At 45.9% G+C, this 18,536-nt stretch overlaps 1 protein-coding gene across 1 annotated transcript; it reads right to left on the bottom strand.

Moving 5' to 3' along the window:
• Positions 1-452: 452 nt before the first annotated feature.
• Positions 453-17,634, bottom strand: Wee1 (WEE1 G2 checkpoint kinase). The gene is made up of 11 exons (XM_051149214.1): positions 16,962-17,634; positions 15,398-15,603; positions 13,165-13,225; positions 12,889-13,061; positions 12,462-12,583; positions 10,252-10,398; positions 6,994-7,089; positions 6,249-6,334; positions 4,281-4,451; positions 3,854-3,999; positions 453-1,059 (listed from the first exon to the last, which is right to left on the bottom strand). Exons 1-11 carry the CDS (start codon positions 17,550-17,552, stop codon positions 903-905), a joined length of 1,956 nt encoding a protein of 651 aa, XP_051005171.1. The 5' UTR covers positions 17,553-17,634; the 3' UTR covers positions 453-902.
• Positions 17,635-18,536: the final 902 nt, after the last annotated feature.

The following is an 18,536-nucleotide window of genomic DNA, read 5'->3' as shown; positions in this document are numbered from 1 at the left end:
ATACAAGTACTGAAGAGAAACTGGGCAAAACATTTAAAAAATCGGCTAACCATACAACCAATACAGGACTTGACAGGAGGGGGGAACATGTTTTAAAGTCAGAAGGACATTATAAGAAAAAAATTACAAAACCAGTAATAATTATACTACATTAATACAGCATTCAAACAGGGAGGGGTAGGTGCACTTTTTCAATGCACTAGCTTCAAAGTCCAAAGAAAAAGAGGCAAAGCTGCTTTTCAGGAAGAGCAGCTACATATTCACATAATTGTTTTGAAAGAAAGCCTATTAACAATGATTGTTTAATGCTAGTTTTACAGCAAGAGGAAACTAAAATAGCAGCAAATTCACAAGGCAAGGCTTCCACAGAATGACCATCCCGTGGTGCGCACGATGCCTAAAGTGCTCCCAGTTGGATGTACAAGTATATAACTCACAATAAAAAGAAAGAAAGAGAAACGTAGATCGACACAGGTACATTGGAGGGTGAGTAGTGCTGAGTCTCTGAGCAGTCCCTTTTTGAAGGGAAAGGATGTTCGTAGCTAAGCCCGTGAGCCCTTTCTAGAGGTCATAAGAAAGGAGGACACCTTTCGTCACCCTGCACACCACCACAGGGCTGAGCCCGCAAAGGCTGGTGGAGCATCCAAGTGACTGACATCCTACATGAAACAGACGGGAAGGTGAGACAAAAGCCTGACACAGACAAGTCAGAATAGAGCTCTCAACTGTAATTCACAAAAGTCCTAAAAGGCATTTTAGGAAAACTACTGATACCAATGGACAAAGTAATTGCAAAGTGGAGTCTAGCAGTAATTTCAACCTAGCTTCCTCTTGTCACAGTTTTTTTTTTTTGTCTTGTTTTGCTTCTTTTGAGGAGGGTGGGGATAGGGAACGTGAACAGTTCAGTATATAGTAAGGCTGACAGAGCGGTTCATTTTCTTTCCAATAAGTCGAGAAGTTCTATTACTCTGAGTGGTAGACCTAGTGGCCATCCGTTCTGTGAAGAGGGCCCGTTCCTCAGCTGCGACTTTGGCTGCCATCTGGGCTTTCTTTAGTTCTCTACAAGAAAAAAAAAAAGGAAGACTTTAAAAAAAAAAATTGGGGTGGGGCTGGGGGGTTGGGGACAGGGTTTCTCTTGTAACAGCCCTAACTGTCCTATACTCACTTTGTAGACCAGGCTGGTCTCCAGTGTAGTTAAGTCCTTGGGCCCTTTCTACAAGTCATATAACCTAGTACAGACCGGTCTCTGCCTCCCAAGTGATGGGATTAAAGGTGTGCTCCACCATGTCCAACCAAGACTTTTAATTTACCTGCTGTATTAATCCTATGAAAAAAGTCTAAGAGGCAAATACAAACCGAATTGTTGTGCTGGGTAATTTTATATCAACTTGACACAAATTAGGGTCGTCAGAGAGAAGGGAGCCTCCCCTGAGAAAATGCCTCTATTGTAGGCAAACCTGTTTCTTAGTGATTGGAATGGGAGGGCCCAGCCCATGATGGGTGGAGCCATTCCTGGGCTGGTGCTCCTGGGTTCCACAAGAAAGCAGGCTGAGCAAGCCATGAGGAGCAAACCAGTAAGCAGCATCAGCTCCTGCCTTTAGATTCCTCTTTGGGTTCCTGCCTGGCTTCCCTAAGTCAAATAAACCCTTCCCTCCCCATGTTGTTTTGGTCATGGCATTTCATCATAGTAATAGTAACCCCAACTAGAACAATTGTCACTGAGAAATATTCACATACTAACATTATTCTGAGATGCAACTGAGAAAGAGTAAAATCTAAATTTTAGCTTATATACTCAAATTTATGATTCATGCTTTTAGAATTAAAATACCACACACCAGTACAAAGATATGTAAACAAAAAAGACATCAGTAAAGGTCTTAAGACTTAAGCCTTAATTTCAAATTATACTTCAATCTATATCAAAGACAAAAAAGAAAACCTTTCTGCTTATATGAACCATAATTGATAGCAAATATAACTTTTATAATTTAAGTATAAAATCTTTTTGTTTTGTTTTGTTTTGTTTTGTATTTTTGAGACAGGGTTTCTCTGTATAGCCTTGGCTGTCCTAGACTTGCTTTGTAGACCAGACCAGGCTGGCCTTGAACTCACAGCGATCTACCTGCCTCTACCTCCCGAGTAGCAGCTTAAGTATAAAATCTTAATATTTAACATTAAATCTGTTCAAGTTAGGGATAAAAATGATAGCAATTGAATTAGATGGTGTACAAGGTCAGCCTCTGCTATATAGGAACTTTAAGGTAATTCAGGGCGATAAAAACCTCCATTTCAAAAAAGAAACAAGATGGGCGTGGCGGCGTACGCCTTTAATCTCAGCACTCAGGAGGCAGAGGCAGGTGGATCACTGTGAGTTTGAGGCCAGCCTGGTCTACAAAACAAATCCAGGACAGCCCAGGCTACACAGAAAAACCCCTGCGCACACGCACACGCACACACACACACACACACACACAAAATAAATAAATAGAGGGAGCTTGAGAGATGGCTCAGTGGTTAAGAGCACTGGCTGTTCTTCCAAGAGACCTGGGTTCAATTCTCAGCACCCACATGGCAGCTCACAACTGTCTGTAATTCCAGTTCCAGGGGATCTGATACCACACAGGCATGCAGGCAGAACACCAATGTAATAAAATAAAGATAACCACCTTTAATCCTAGCACCAGGGAAGCAGAGGCAGGCAGACTGCTGTGGGTTCAAGGCCAGCCTGATCTACAGAGTTGCAGGACAGCCACGGCCATTACACAGAGAAACCCTGCCTTGCAAAACCAAATCGATAGATTGTTCGCTGCACAAGTATGAGGGCCCCGCTGCCTCCCTACTCCCCGCATCCACACAGAAAGCAGGATGGGCTGAGGATTTAGCTCAGAGGTATTGTCCTCCACTATGGGCACGCCTTCAATCCCAGCACTCGGGAGGCAGAGGCAGGCGGATCGCTGTGAGTTCGAGGCCAGCCTGGTCTACAAAGAGAGCCCAGGATGGCCAAGGCTACACAGAGAAACCCTGTCTCAAAAACCAAAGCAGCAGCAGCAGTAGTACGGGTGTGGCAGCACTTGCCTGTTGGAGACAGGAGATGCTGAGGGCTTGCCCAGACAGCCAATCTAGCTGAGTTTGCAAGCTCCAGGCTTAATGACCCTATGTTGAAAATTAAGCCTAGGTATGGTGATGTACACATTTAATCAGAGGCAGAGACAGGCAGATCTGACTTTGAGGCCAACCTGGTCTACAGAGAAACCTTGTCTTGAAGAAGAAGAAGAAAAAAAAAAAAAAAAGAAGAGGAAGAGGAATGTTAAAGTGGAGAGAGGAAGACATCAGACATTCACCTTGGCTGTCCTGGACTGTTTTGTAGACCAGGCTGGCCTTGGAACACACAAAGATCTTCCTTCCCCTGCCTCCCTGAGTGCTGGGATTACAGGCAGCACCACCACGCCCTGCTATCTGTCAGTACTCTTAATTGTTGAGTCATCTTCTCTGCAGCTGGCTGTCCTATTTTCTGAATTTGGAGCTCAATGATCCAGCTGGGCTATTTCTACCTCAACTGCTCTGAGACTAGACACAAGCCTCTGTGTCCACCTTTTTTTTTTTTTTCCCAGACAGGGTTTCTCTGTGTAGCCTTGAGTGTCCTTGAGCTCTCTTTGTAAATCTGTCTACCTGCCTCCTCAGTGCTAGGACTGAAGATGTGCACCACCACTCCAGGCTCCTCTTAGTATTCTTAAACTACATAATTACAAAATTTGCCAAAACTCTAAATGATTTCTCAAAGTTTGCAAATCAATTGAGAGTAACAGTGTAAAACTAATAACTAAAGCAAACAAACCCCAAAAGTCCTTACTTCTGCAAAAGAGAATTTTTGAATTTTTCAGCATTCAATTCTATTCGTAACTGCTCTGCGCTCTTTCTAGATGCAGATAGCAACACTGAATGTTTCACCAGCACCATCGCTGAAGGCCTTCTCTCTGGATCAGGATGAATCATCACCTAAGAAACAAAAGCAATAGTTACAAACTACTACTTATGGCCACACATGGTGGTACACACCTTTAATTCTAGCACTCTGGAAGGCAGAGGCAGGAAGATGTGTGAGTCCGTGGCCAGCTTGGTCTACAGAGCTCCCAGGACAGCCAAGGCTACACAGAGAACCCATCTTAAAACAAAACAGCCACCCCTTGCCCGCTCAAAAAACAAACAAACAAACAAACCCAAACCCTACTTAGTAAAATACTGAGGTATTAATAAGTGCTCCACATATAAATACTCACTTTTAGCAACTCTGTCAACTCCTGGGAAAGCACTTGTGGCATCCGAGGTAAGCGGCCCTGCCGGATTTCATGCCACTGGTCTCCATTTCTGGGAAGGGGTTCAGCACCAGCAGCACATACAACTGTGAGAGCAAGAGCAAAAATATCTGCTTTCGGTAGGTGGCTGTAGTTCTGTAAAATTTTCAAAAAGAAAAAAACTTAAGGTAATGGCCAAAATAAAAGATTATACATCATGCTTCTTCCTTAGAAAACACCAAATGGAGGAAGACCTCAGTGCAGGGGAGGTCCCAGCTTCCTCAGAGGATTCTGCAGTGGTCTTGGAGACAAGGGCCACCGAGTGGCTCCTGGAGGTAAAGCCGAAGACAAGGAGTGGATCCCTGTCACCCAGCTGGGCCGCCTGGTTTAAGGACATGAAGATCAAGTCCTTGGAGATTTGTCTGTTCTCCCTGCCCATTAAGGAATCCGAGTTATTGACTTTTTCCTGGGCGCATCCCTAAAGGATGAGGTTCTCAAGATCATGTCAGTGCAGCAGCAGACATAGGCTGCCAGAGGACCAGGTTCAAGCCAAGGGCACCTTTGATGCCATCTCCAAGATCTACAGCTACCTGACACCCGACCTCTGCAAAAAGGCCGTGTTCACCAAGTCTTATCAGTAATTCACTGATCATCTTGTGAAAACCCACACCAGTCTCTGTTTAAAGGACCCAGGTTCCAGCTGTGGTTACAACATAGGGGTTTTTATACAAGAGAAATAAAGTGAATTAACTGTTTAAGGAAAAAAAAGATCGCATATCATGGTGGTTTAGGTAAGCAATCACATTAAACACTTTTAAATGCCACATTTAGGAATCTACTCAGAAAATAAGAAATATAAATTCATTAAGGCGACCAATGTGCATGGGAAGGAGAACAAGACTAAATAATCAGATTTATGTGACATCTGTCATTTCCTTAGTAAATACAACATTTTCACATTGCTCTCTATGTATACAAGATCATTTGTATAAAAAAACTTCTGCCTAGGGTGTTGGCACATGTGTCTACAAAGTGAGTCCAGGACAGCCAGGGCTCTATTACACAGAAAAAACTTCTAGGACTGAAAATTCTAGGTCAATGGAAATGTGACTTTAAAAAAAAAAGGGGGGGGGGGGGGTGTTTATATGCACTGGGGTTCTGTGAAAGGGTGAGGTACAGATAGTTGTAAAAGCTGCATGTGGGTGATGGGAGTTGAACTAGAGTCCTCTGGAAGAGCAGCCAATGCTATTAACTGCTGAGCCATCTCTCCAGCCGGAAATGTGGTTTTACTTATTTAGGTTTCTGGAGACAGAGTTTCTCTGTGTAATAGCTCTGGCTGTCCTGGAACTAACTCTGTAGTCAAGGAGATCCACCTGCCTCTGCCTCCCAAGTACTAGGATTAAAGGCGTATGCTGCCACACCTGGCTCTGGAAGTGTGATTTTTAAAATATTAATATGGGGGGGAAGTGGGAGCGAGGGAGGAATGGGAGAATACAAAGGATGGGCTAACAACTGAGATGTAATTTGAAGAAATTAATAATAAAAAAAGGAAAAATAAAATATTAATATAGTGAGCTTGGTCTCTAGAAAGGCCGCGCAACTCTGAAGTTCCAGTGGTAGTGTATAGAACAACTTTCTTCTTCTTTTTTGGTTTCTCCGAGACAGGGTTTCTCTTTAGCCTTGGCTGTCCTGGACTCACTTTTGTAGACTAGGCTGGCCTCGAACTCAGTGATCCACCTAACTCTGCCTCCCAAGTGCTGGGATTAAAGGATGCCCGGCCATGTATAGAACAGCTTTCAATGCCATCAGAATCTTTGCCAGATTAAATATCACTGGATGATGGTTTAGACGTTCTACTTTTAGTCTATAGTTACTTAATTTTCAGTGTATCTGAATTCAGTCTTCTGTCAACTGCTTAAGTGGTGCAAAGAAATACAAGGAGAAAGAAATTACCTCTTGTAAAACTTCATTTGCTAGAAAACGACTATCACCTTCTTCAACTTGTGGACTAGAGATTCTTGTCACATGCCCAAGATCACCTACAAGAGTAGAGTGGCTCAGTTAGCAGAGTACTCACCTAGCATACACTAAGCCCTGGCTTGATATATACAACTGCATAAACCAGGCAGGCAAGACATGCCCATAATCCCAAGACTCAGGGTAGAGGCAAGAAGTTGTTCCGCTGTCTGGGCTACACAGCAAGTTAAAGGACGTACACCTGGGATCCATGAAATCCTGTCTCAAAGTATATCAACAGGATAGATGATGGCTCACAGACAAGAGCACTTGCTGCTCTTGCTAAGAACCACAGTACAGTTCCCAGCATCCGCAGTTACTCACAACTACTTGTTACTGAGTTCCTGGGATCTGATACTTCTGGCCTCTCTTTGGACAGCAAGCATGTATGTGATGTATTGTTATGAGGCAAACACTAAAAAAGAACCACCCCAAGATGGGAGTTAAGAAACAGGAAAATCCCAGGGGCTCACAGGCCAGCTAGCCTGGAATCCAAAGCAGTACACAACAAAGCCCGACCATGGAACAAGGAAGTACATGAGGACTAATACCTAAGCCTGTCTTTAACATCCACACATGGTGTGACACAAGTACTCCCACCACACCCATACTACACCTACACACCCGAGCCAACCCGTCTTCATTTTAACAGTTATCCTAATAGCTTACAAGATAATTTTACCTATTTTAAATATGACTTTATTGGATATCCAGTCATCCTCATCTCCTTCCTCAGAGACAGCATTTGGGATTGAGGTTCGAGATATGAAAATATTACCTGTTGAATAATAACAATGATATTTAACAAACAGGGCAAATATAAAAATACATGAAGTTGGTGAGATGGCTCTGTGTGTAAAGGCACTTGTTGCCAAGCCTGACAGCCTGAACTCAATACCCAGAAGCCACCTGAGGTAAGGAGAAAACCAACTACTGCAGGCTGTAACAAATCATCCAAAGTCTTTTTTTTTTTTTAATTTATTTATTTTATGTTATGAGTGCTCTATCTGGATGTACACCTGCATGTCAGAAGAGGGCATCAGATCACATTATAGATGGTTGTGAGCCACCTTGTGGTTGCTGGGAATTGAACTCAGGACCTCTGGAAGAGCAGACAGTGATCCTTAACCGCTGAGCCATCTCTCCAGGCCCAAAGTCTTTTTTTTTTTAGTATTTTATTTAATTTTAACTTTTGTGCATTGGTGTGAGGGTGTCAGATCTTGGGCGTTACAGACAGTTGTGAGCTGCCATGTGGGTGCTGGGAACTGAACCCAGGTCCTTTGGAAGAGCAGGCAGTGCTCTTAACCACTGAGCCATCTCTCCAGCCCCCAGCCCCACAAAGTCTTAAAAAACACAGACTACTACATTCTATCCCAGTCTTAGTGAGCCAGGCATGGTGGCGCACACCTTTAATTCCAGCACTTTGGAGGCAGAGGCAGGTGGATCGCTGTGAGTTCGAGGCCAACCTGGTCTACAAAGTGAGTCCAGGACAGCCAAGGCTACACAGAGAAACCCTGTCTCAGGAAAAACAAAACAAAACAAACAAACAAAAACAACTTCAAGGGATAAAGACCAGGTTGTATGCCTTGGAAATACGTTAATAATAATACAGAAGGCGGCTGGACAGTGTGGTGGGGTTATGACTTTAAGCTCAGCCTCAGGAAACAGAAGCAGCTTGGTATACAGAGTGAGTACAGGACAGCCAGGGCCACACAGTAAATCCCTCTCTGAGAACACCACAAAACAAACAAAAACCCTATAAACGACAACACTGTATTTCAATGCTCAATTAAATTGAGAGGGGAAAAAAGGACCTACTAGTTTTAGATTTATCTTGTGGATGAATGTTTTTTCTGCATGTATGTTTACACACCTACTATGCAAGTGCTCGTTGCTCAAGTGCTCTGCAAATGGAGTTATGGAAGTAGAGGGTTTTTTTTTTGTTTTGGTTTGGTTTGGTTTGGTTTTTGGAGACAGAGTTTCTCTGTGTATCCTTGGCTATCCTGGACTCACTCTGTAGACCAGGCTGGCCTTGAACTCACAGCGATCAGCCTGCCTCTGCCTCCCAAGTGCTGGGATTAAGGTTGTATGCTGCCACCACCACCCAGCAGATGTAGAGGATTTTTAACGCAGCAACATGGCTTCTCTGATCACATCCAAAGACCTAGGTATGTCATCCCAGCTGGAATGCAGTCACGGCCTTGGTACACACTTTTAATCCCACACAGTGAAGGTAAAGTCAGTTTATAGAAGCACCCATATTTGAAAGTGATGTCTAATTGAGGCAGACAAAGTGACTAATCAGAGAAAGATTTGACAAATGAGTATTGCCCAACACTCATGAAAACAGAGAGAGAGAGGGGTTACTTAAGAGAGAGCAACAGAGAGAAAAATAAAGAGGTGGCAGTTTTCCTGGGAAAGTTGCACAGAGAAACAGGTTGAAGATAGAACAAGCTAGACAGAGGTGAAGACAGAAGGAGCCAGAAGATTAGAACATGTTCCCAAAGTTAGTATGAGGCCAAGCAAGGCAATTCAGTCAGAATCAAAAGAAGCCAGATTGAACCAGTCAGCTTGGAGAGGAAACTGAGCCAGAACAGTTAAGTTAACCAGCCAGGCCGAATTCATAAAGAGCCACAAAGGATGAGCTTATTCAGCAGTAAATCTCAGGGAATGAAAACATTCTAGGGCCAGGCATGGTGGCACACACCTTTAATCCCAGCACCTGGGAGGCAGAGGCAAGCAGTTCTGAGTTGGAGGCCAGTCTGGTCTACAAAGTGAGTACAGGACACCTAGGACTACAAGAGAAACCCTGTCTTGAAGCACGACGCCTGCCCCCCCCACCCCCAAAAAGAAAGAAAGAAAACATGCTAGGCCTAGATAAGATGGTACAGAGAGGCTAGAAGCTTCCAAGACTAGACCTAGGTTAGCCGACAGAGGCAGTAAGTAAGCCTCAGAGATGACACAGTTTCTGTGTAGCCATGGCTGTCCAGGACTCATTTTGTAGACCAGGCTGGCCTTTAACTCACATCAGTCCTCCTGCCTCTGCCTCCTGAGTGCTGGGATTAAAGGTGTACACCACCTTTTTAATCTGTAAAATTAAATATTTTTAATCTGTAAAATTCAACTTAAAAGCACCTTGCCAGGGATGTAGACATGGCTTAATGGTTAAGAATGCTTATTGCTTTTGCAGAGGACTTAGGTTCAGTGCTAACACCTACATGGTGGCTCACAAATACCTCTAATTTCAGTTCTGGGGTATCCAATATGTTCCTCTAGCCTCCAAGGGCTCCTGCATGCACATGGCACACATAAATTCACTTAACTGAATACATACACATGAATAAACAGGGTTTTTTTTCCCTACCCACCCCAGAGCTAGTATAACAAACAGTCACGGCTGTCCTGGAACTTGCTTTGTAGACCAAGCTGGCCTCATATTAATAGAGATCCAGTTGCCTTTGTCTCCTAAGTGTTACAATTTAAGGTCTATACCTCCACACCCAGGTAATTAGTTGGATTTTGTTTTGTTTTGTTTTAAATAAGGAAAGTACTTTGCCTGCAATAATGAGTTTAAATCTATCATTTTTAAGTAGAGGGTCTGGAGAGATGGCTCAGCGGTTAGGGGCACTGGCTCCAGCACTCTGACGCCCTCACACAGATTGACATGCAGGTAAGAACCAGTGCACATAAAAGAAAACAGAAGCAGAAGAGCGAAACCTGAAAGCGGATTATATAACCCAATGCACAGCACGGTCCTGAAACAAGTACCAATGTAAACAAAGCAACTCTGAAAGACCTGGGCAAGCATGGGGATGGCCCAGTCCTCCCACCTTACAACAACACTAGTAAGAAATCAGTGAAAAGTTACAACGAACAAAGTTGTTATTTCCTATATCCAGGTCCCAAATAACACAGACAGAGCACCTGTAATCATACTTACTAGGTTTTATATCCATGTGAACCAAAGACATTGAATGTATGTATCTCAAGCCCCGGCCAACTTGCAAGAGGAGGTCCTTCAGCTCTCCTTCAGTGAAGTAGCTCATGATTCTGTAGTTCTCACTTATGGCATCAGCTAAACTCCCACCTAACAAAGACAGCAAAAGTTAACATTTTCTCATGTTCCTGTCTCTCAAGAAAATGACATTTAATAGAATCTCTTCAACTTGTTTGGAATATCAACTTTGTTTTAGTATGAAATATAGTAACAAATAAAGAAAATACAATTTAAATGCCAGGCCTGGTGACATAGGCACATAGTCCCAGTTTTATGCTAAAAAATGAGTTTAAGGCTAACCCAGGCAACTTAGTAATACAGTCTCAAAATTTAAGAAGAGGATGCACTGCCTGCTGAGCACATATAAATCCTAGGTTCAATTCTCAGCACTGAGGGAAAACAATTTTTAAGATTTCTTTCAACCTATTAATGTCAGCAACCAATTCAGTTCACTTTCTCAGAGTAAATCGTCAGTTTCTTTCTTTTTTGGTCAGGGGAGGGGCAGGGTAGAACACATGTAGATTTGTTAAGCAGAAGAGAAATGGAGAGCAGAGCAGAGCAGTCACACACAGTAACCCCGCCCCCAGGCGGAGGCAGGCAGGTTCCTGAGCGTTCAAGGCCAGCCTCTTCCACACAGCAAGTTATAGGCCAGCCAGAGTCACACAGCAAGACCCGTGTCTAACTAAATAATTGTTTTAAGCCAAAAAAGGGAAGGTCTTTACTACCTATATAGTTTATTATTAGACTGCTATTTATTTATGAAACAAGAATAATCCTTTACTATTAAGTGTTCTAAACCTTACTCCTTTTTTTTTTTTTTTTTTTAAGATTAGATTCTCTATGTAGCCCTGGTTGGCCACAAACCCACAGATTCACCTACCTCTAACTTCCAAGTAGTTGAATTAAAGAGTACACCAGCACATCCAGCCATTTCTATTTAAATAGATTCATACATTTATAAGTGTGTATGAGCTAATGTGCATGTGTAAGCGAAGGCTCTTTTATGTGCACATCTGGAAGGTAGTTGTGCAAGGTTGTTGGTGCATCTCCACCTATTCCTTTGAGACAGGGTAGGTCTCTCCCAGAACTCAGGATTCATTCACATTTTCTCTATGTTTCAAACCAGCAAGCCCCAGCAATTCTGTCTCTGCTTCCCTGGGAGCTGGAGGGTCTAAGGAATATTCAGGAAGCCTAGCTTGTTGCAGAGATGCTGGAATTTGTACTCTAGTGCTCTCTTAACCACTGAGCCAGCATTCAGGAAGAGATGTCTGTGACTATGGTAAAACCTGTGTTCCACATGGAAAGATGTGGCATGAAGGACCACCTAAGATGTTGATGTCATGAGTTCCTGGACTCCAAAACAAAACCAAATAAATTTATTTTTGTTTGTTTGTTTTTGAGACAGAATTTCTGTGTAGCCTTGGCTGTCCTCCAACTCACAGCGATCTGCCAGCCTCTGCCTCCCAAGTGCGCCACCACGCCCAGCTAAATTTATTATAATTGCCGATCTCACTGTATTCTTGTATAACTTCAGACAACATACGAAGACAATCCTTCCTGTGTGCCCACAACAAACTACACCATGTACCAAAATATACATTGCAAAACTATCAGTACTCTGTCTTCTCTGGAAGCACAGCACTGACAGGTGTATATAAACAGAGTAACAAGCTCTACTACTGAGGTATGGAGAAGATGCCACAATAGAGATAAAGCTTCCAACTCAAATTCATGCCACTTTCCTGGATGAGGGATGAAAATGGAGCCAGGTGGGCCTATGTTCTTAATCCCCACACCGAGGAAGAAGCAAGTGGATCTCTGAGTTTGAGGCCAACTTCGTTTACATAGCTCCAGGCCAACCAGGACTACATAGTAAGACCCTATCTTAAAAAATTTACCACATGCCAGGCGTGCTGATGCACGCCTTTAATTCCAGCCCACAGGGAGGCAGAGGCAGGCCTATCTTTGTGAATTCAAGGCCTGGTCTAAAAAGTGAGTCCAGGCAGCCAGGGCTATTACACAGAGAAACAAACAAACAAAACAAAAAACACACACAGGAAGCCAGATGTAAAAGAAAAAGTTAAGATTGTAATAAATATTCCCATGGCGCTTGTTTTAAAAACTCACAAGTCTATGAATGAGCATGACATTACCATTACAATATTCATTCTGTATAAGCATATGGTCATCTTCTGCCCAGGCAGAGAAATAGCGCACTACGTGGGAATGCTGTCCGAGTACAGCATGAGCGTATACTTCTCTCAAAGCATTCTGCCTAGAAAAGACACATTAATAGAATGTTAAATCATTTCTCCTCAAGAGTAATTAAATTATCTGAAGCAGCACAAGGAAACCCAACCGCTTAAAACTCCACTATTCTAAAACGTGACTAAGAACTATACAAACTGGCATGGTGGCACACACAGTAACCCTACCATTGGGGAAACTGAGGCAGAATGGGAATTCAGAATTGTTAGTACATAACAGTGAGCTCACCAAGTTTAGCTTAGCTACATGAGACCTAGCGTTTATCACTAGCAAAGAAAACAAAAGCAAGAGACAAAAGTGTTTCATACATACTCGTCGACGGAGCCAGCCAACGGCTTTTTTGACCGTTTAATGGCATAGATGCAGCCATCTAGCCTCTTCACACATTTAAACACAGAACCAAATTCTCCAGAACCAATTTTTTCCAGCTCATGAAATTCAGTTGTATACCGTGACTTCATATTGCTTTCAGTAATTGTAATTCTCTGTAATAAAGGAGAGTATCCATGTAAATACAAAGATAAAATTTTTAAAAAAATCATTCTACCTTAGATTCTGCTATTTAATTAATAATAAAAAGCTGTTTACTTTAGCAGGTCTTGTTTCATCTTCAAGCTCATAATCACTAGCTTCCATGTCTTCAGAGGAACTGAAAAAAGAAAAAACCCAATGTGTTTTTTAATAAATTTTTTTGGAATTTTTACTTATTACTTACACAGCATTCTACTTGCATGTAGGCCTGCATACCTAAAGAAGACACCATATCTCACCATAGATGGTTGTGAGTTACCATATAGTTGCTGGGAATTGAACTCAGAACCTTTGGAAGAACAGCCAGTGTTCTTAACCTCTGAGCCATCTCTCCAGGCCCAATATGTGGTTTTACCAAAATGATGAATACACAGCAATTTGAGATTAAAAACTTTACCTACTAACTATAGAGGGAAATGGATTTTTTTTTCTTTGTTCTTGGTTTTCCGAGACAGCGTTTCTCTGTGTAGTCTTGGCTGTCCTGGACTCCCTTTGCAGACCAGGCTGGCCTCGAACTCACAGAGATCCAACTGACTCAGCTTCCCTGAGTGCTGGGATTACAGGCATGCTCCACCTCACCTGGCTATGTGAAATGTTTGGGGGGTTTTTTTAGTTGTTGTTTTTTTAATTTTATGTGCATTGCCAGGCGATGGTGGTGCACATCTTTAATTCCAGCACTTAGGAGGCAGAGGCAGACAGATTTCTGAGTTCGAGGCCAGCCTGGTCTACAAAGAGAGTCCAGGACAGGTAAGGCTACAAGAGAAACTGTCTCAGGAAATAAATAGATAAATAAATAATTTATGTGCATTGGTGTTTTGCCTACATATATATGTCTGTGTGAAGGTGTTAGATCTTAAGAGTTACAGACAGGGGCAGGGCGTGGTGGCATATGCCTTTAATCCCAGCACTCGGGAGGCAGAGGCAGGTGGATCTCTGGGTTCCAGGCCAGCCTGGTCTACAAAAGCGAGTCCAGGATAGCCAAGACTGTTACACAGTCCCTCCTGAGTGCTGGGATCAAAGGTGTGCAGAAATGTATTTTTAATGAATAGAAATAAAAAATAATTTATTTACAGTTAATTTTGTAACCCTAAGCCTGGTATTGTGGCATGCACCTGTAATCTCAGCACTCGGGAGGCAGAGGCAAGAGGATCTCTGAGTTTGAGCCCAGCCTGGTCTATAAAGTGAGTCTAGGACAGCCCCAAGGCTACACAGAACAACCTTGTCTAGAAAAAACAAAAAATCCCCACTGAGATAAGCTCACTAAGTAGACTACTGCTACACAGAGATTAAAGTTGAAGCTTTTCTAAACCAAATCAGTGGGTCTCAACCTGTGAGTACAGAGCCCTTTTGGGGGGCTGTATATCATATATTTATATAACTCATAACAGTGGCAAAACTAATTATAAAGTAGCAATGAAATAATTCTATGGTTGGGGGTCACCACAACATGAAGAAATGTATTAAAGGGTCCCATCACTAGTAAGGTTAAGAACCACTGGCTCACCGGGCAGTGGTGGCCCACACCTTTAATCCCAGCACTTGGGAGGCAGGGGCAGGCGGATCACTGTATGTTAGAGGCCAGCCTGGTCTACAAAGCAAGTCCAGGACAGCCAGGGCTACACAGAGAAACCCTGTCTTGAGAAAAAAACAAAACAAAACAAACCACCACTGGCTCAGATGGCAAAGGGTCTAGCCACCTCTTGACACCAAGTTCAAGCAATCCCAGGGACCCACACAGTGGAAGAACCAACTCCTGAAAGTTGGCCTCCACATGTGTGACTCAACAAACACACACACACACACACATCCAACTTTCTACAACTAGTTGACATCATAAGTCTGACAAGAAATCTCCGTTTTTTGGGTTTTTTTTTTTTCCTTTTTTTTAAATTAATTTATTCTTGTTACATCTCAATGTTTGGTTTTTTTTTTTTTTTAAGATTCATGTTTAAGTGTTGTCTGCAGACATGAGCATGCCTGAAGGTGGCAGGAGAGGGGAACGGACCCCCTGCAGCCAGAGCTACAGTCTTTGTGAGCTGCCCCAGGGGTGCTGAGAAACACACCCTAAGGACAGCAAGAACTCTCAACCCCTAAGCCATCTCTCCAGGGATCATGGCTGCGGTGGCTGCTCCTTCCTTCCGCTACTCTTTCCTACAGTTGATTGTCTTATTTCCTGAGAGCCAAGTGCTAATGAAAGGAAAACTTCCAGAACACAGACATTCACGCCACTCAGTAGAAACTGAACTTTGACAGTACTTGGAACCATCTTAGGTGTGTAGAAGAGACTTACTCATTAAAATAGGCTCTCTTTCTCCCCCGACAGCGTCCCGAGGAATGAAGCAACACAGGATCCGGAGTAAAGGGGTTAATATTCACTTGAGGAGTTTGCCGCGAGTCGAATTCTCTTTTCCCTGATTTTTCTGTGTCCATGAATAGAGAACAACCCCGGAGCTTAACAGAGCTGGAATCAATCACTCGAGCTTTGGAAAGCAGACTCTAGGAAAGGCAAACACAATCTTCACGATCCAGCCTTCTGCATAGTCTTCTCAGTACAACCTCAACTGGCCTTTCTATTTCAAGTGGCTGAATGTGTTTCTCAACGCAGCACACTGTGGATGGAGCTTAGTATGAGAAGCCGGGTGGGAAGCTGGGTGGGAAGCCGGTCCACTACCCGACTGGGGCAAGGGAAAGGACAAGCAAGGGAGGGGCCAACACACAAACCTTCCTTATATTCAACTAAAATAAACTGCCGCTGACTTAGGGATCAGGCAGAATACGAACTACTTAACCGTAAAACTAAAAAACAGTACTTAATTCTAAAAAAAAAGAACATTTATAGTGACTAAAATTAAGTTCTTATCAGTGGCTAAAGAGTCTAAAAATAAAAATCAGTCTCAGAAAAGTCCCCACACCCACCTCAAGAGGGCTTTTGAAGGCTACCTCACTGGACGCCTCCCCTCCCTGCTAGAGGGATCATGCCTTGGACATGTCGGCTAATAAAACAGCAAAGCTCAAAACCATATGTATTCTCGAGGCTTATGACTGAAGTGCATGTAAATCAGTAAACACAAACTCCCTTTAAAAGGCTTATTACCCGTGTTAAATCTACAAGTGTCATGCCTGTCTTAATTTGGGAAGTGTCTGCTCTTAATTTTTCTGTGACTTCGCGAGTATTACCAGTGTGCATATTCATGTACTATTCTGGACCGGTTCTGAACACTCACTTCTTTATTAGTTTTGATTCAGAGGCCAACAAAACCACAGGGCAAACACCAGAATAAACAGAAAGCTTCCCTAATACTAAGTCCCGAAAGACCTGGAATACACATGAACCTGCGACTATAAACCTAGAGGCAACTCCCAAAAGAAAAGTGCCGAACCTCTAAAGCCGTATCACACGGAACCACAAGCACAAACAAAAACAAAACCTTTACTAAACCTATCTCCTTCTATTCGTGTCTCTAAAATTACAGGCCCGATCACGGGATTTAAAAGGCACCAGATGGCTGGGAGTGTCAGGTGGCCCGCACCAATCCGGCATCCTAGCATACCGGCGCCACCAGGTCCAAATCCTCAGCCACCTGGACAGGAGGGACCAGCCCCTTTGTAAGATGAAGAAGTTACAGACCCGGCCCATAGTTCAGTTACATAATCTTAACCGACAACTTCAGGGCAGAGCCAAAAAGAGGGACTGCCAACTTTTGTGTGTGTGTACGTGTGTGGCGGCGCAGGACAGCAAGCGGGGTGCGGCGAGGCGGTTATGTAACCGAACCCCGGCAGAGGCGCGCTGGGTTGCAGCGCCTCGCCCCCCCCCCCTTTTTTTTAAAGGCCCAGGAGCCGGCTCCCCGGCTTACCTTCGGCGTGTGCGGCGTGTCGAACAGCCGTAGTTTGCGGAAGGTCTTGTGCGGCGGGGTGCTCGGGTAGTCGGGCTGCGGCGAGCAGGGACCCTCCATGGCCCCCGGAGCCCCGCAACCCCGCGGGGACGTATCCCCCGGGCCGCCGCAGCGCACCGGCGAGAACGAGCTGCCCAGAAAGTAGGCGGTGGCGGGTGACTTGACGGGCGACGACGAGCCGAACCCCTCCTCCTCCCAAGAGTCACCCTCGGCGCCTCCGCCCGCCGCTTCGGCGCCCCTGCCGCCCCCGCCGCCGCCCCCGCCTCCCCGCAGCAGCAGGTCGTCCTCCAGATCTCCGGGGCTGCTGGGCTCCGCGCCGGGCGAGCGGCGGCGCTCGGCCTCGGCCTCGGCGGGGCTACGCGCAGAGGGCAGCGGCGAATCGGGCTCCTGGAAGGCCGAGTCCTCCCCGGTGCTGTGGCCGCTGCCTTCCTCCTCCTCCTCCTCTTCCTCCTCGCAGTCGCTGCCCGGGGAGAAGATGAGCTTCTGCCGCAGGCTGCAGGCGGCCGCGGCGCGGCGGGTGGGCGGCGGCTGCTGGCGGCTCAGGAAGCTCATCTCCCGGCCGCGGTCACGGCGGAGCACGGGAGACCGGAGGAGCGGCGAGCACAGGCCTGCAGCGTCCAGGTCGCGGCTGGCACGGGGGAGGGGGGGGCGGGTCTGCCACGTGCGATCGGGCGCGCGGGCGCGGAGGCTGCAGCGGGCCTGCGCGGCGGCGGCGGCAGCGGCGGCGGCGGCTCCGAGACGCTCCGAGCTCCCGAAGCGGCGACGGCGGCGACGGCTCCGGTGCGGTCTGTCCAGCGGATACTGGCGGGTCCCGGTGCTGGACAGTCCACAAGTTCGGCAGCAAGTTCGCGTTCCGCGGCTTCCCGCGACCGTTAACCACGTGAGGGCTCAGCCCACCAATCCCCGCCCAGCCTGGGGTTTGAAAAAACAGAGAGGGCGCGGCGTAGCCCGCGGGGGCGGAACCAGCTACGCGATTTTGGCGGGAACTCGCTGGCCCCGCCCACCCCACAGCCCGGGGCGCGGCGTCCAGTCCTGGGCAGGCGGGACCGACGACGAGTGGATCCGGACTGCACGGAACCCGGTCCCGGGGCGGGTCTGTGCCTAGCGGAGCGGAGCCGCCCTGCGAGGAGGGCCGTGGGGGGAGCGCCTCTCGGACTCCGTGCTCCGCGTGGGTCAGCCTCCGTGTCCCCCGGCCTCAGAAGCATCCGGGCACCGCCTAGAAGCCCGGCCCAGCCCCGCGTTCCGAGGCCCGACCCCTGGGGCGTTCTGGGCGTGCCCGAGTCCCGTCACGTTCCGGAGTCGCGGTCTGAGCCGGAAGCTGTGACCGAGCTCTGGATGTCGCTGGGCTCCGGCGCTCCGGCCGGATACGGAACTCGGAGTGTGAGCTGCTGGGCTCGGACACCGGCTCTATTGAGGGGCCTCTGCGGTCCTGGGTCCCGCGCAGCCGGGCTTGCCCCTGGTCATTGGCCCCTACCACAACACCGAATGCCCCACCGTGCAGCCGGAGTGTTTGTTTTGTTTGCCAGCACGTGAGAA

This window comes from Acomys russatus, chromosome 7, assembly GCF_903995435.1.
Source record: "Acomys russatus chromosome 7, mAcoRus1.1, whole genome shotgun sequence".
NCBI lineage: Eukaryota > Metazoa > Chordata > Mammalia > Rodentia > Muridae > Acomys > Acomys russatus.
Note: the sequence above shows the minus strand (reverse complement) of the source record. Positions and strands in the feature narration are given on the sequence as shown.

Bases quoted from the DNA above. Each gene is read 5' to 3' on its own strand.
- Wee1 (XM_051149214.1), bottom strand. From the start codon at position 17,552: ATGAGCTTCCTGAGCCGCCAGCAGCCGCCGCCCACCCGCCGCGCCGCG. The intron at 10,399-12,461 runs GTAATGTCATGC...TGTCTTTGTTAG, and splicing joins ACAGAATGAATATTGTAATG to GTGGGAGTTTAGCTGATGCC. The intron at 1,060-3,853 runs GTAAGGACTTTT...TTTTTCTTGTAG, and splicing joins AAAAATTCTCTTTTGCAGAA to AGAACTAAAGAAAGCCCAGA.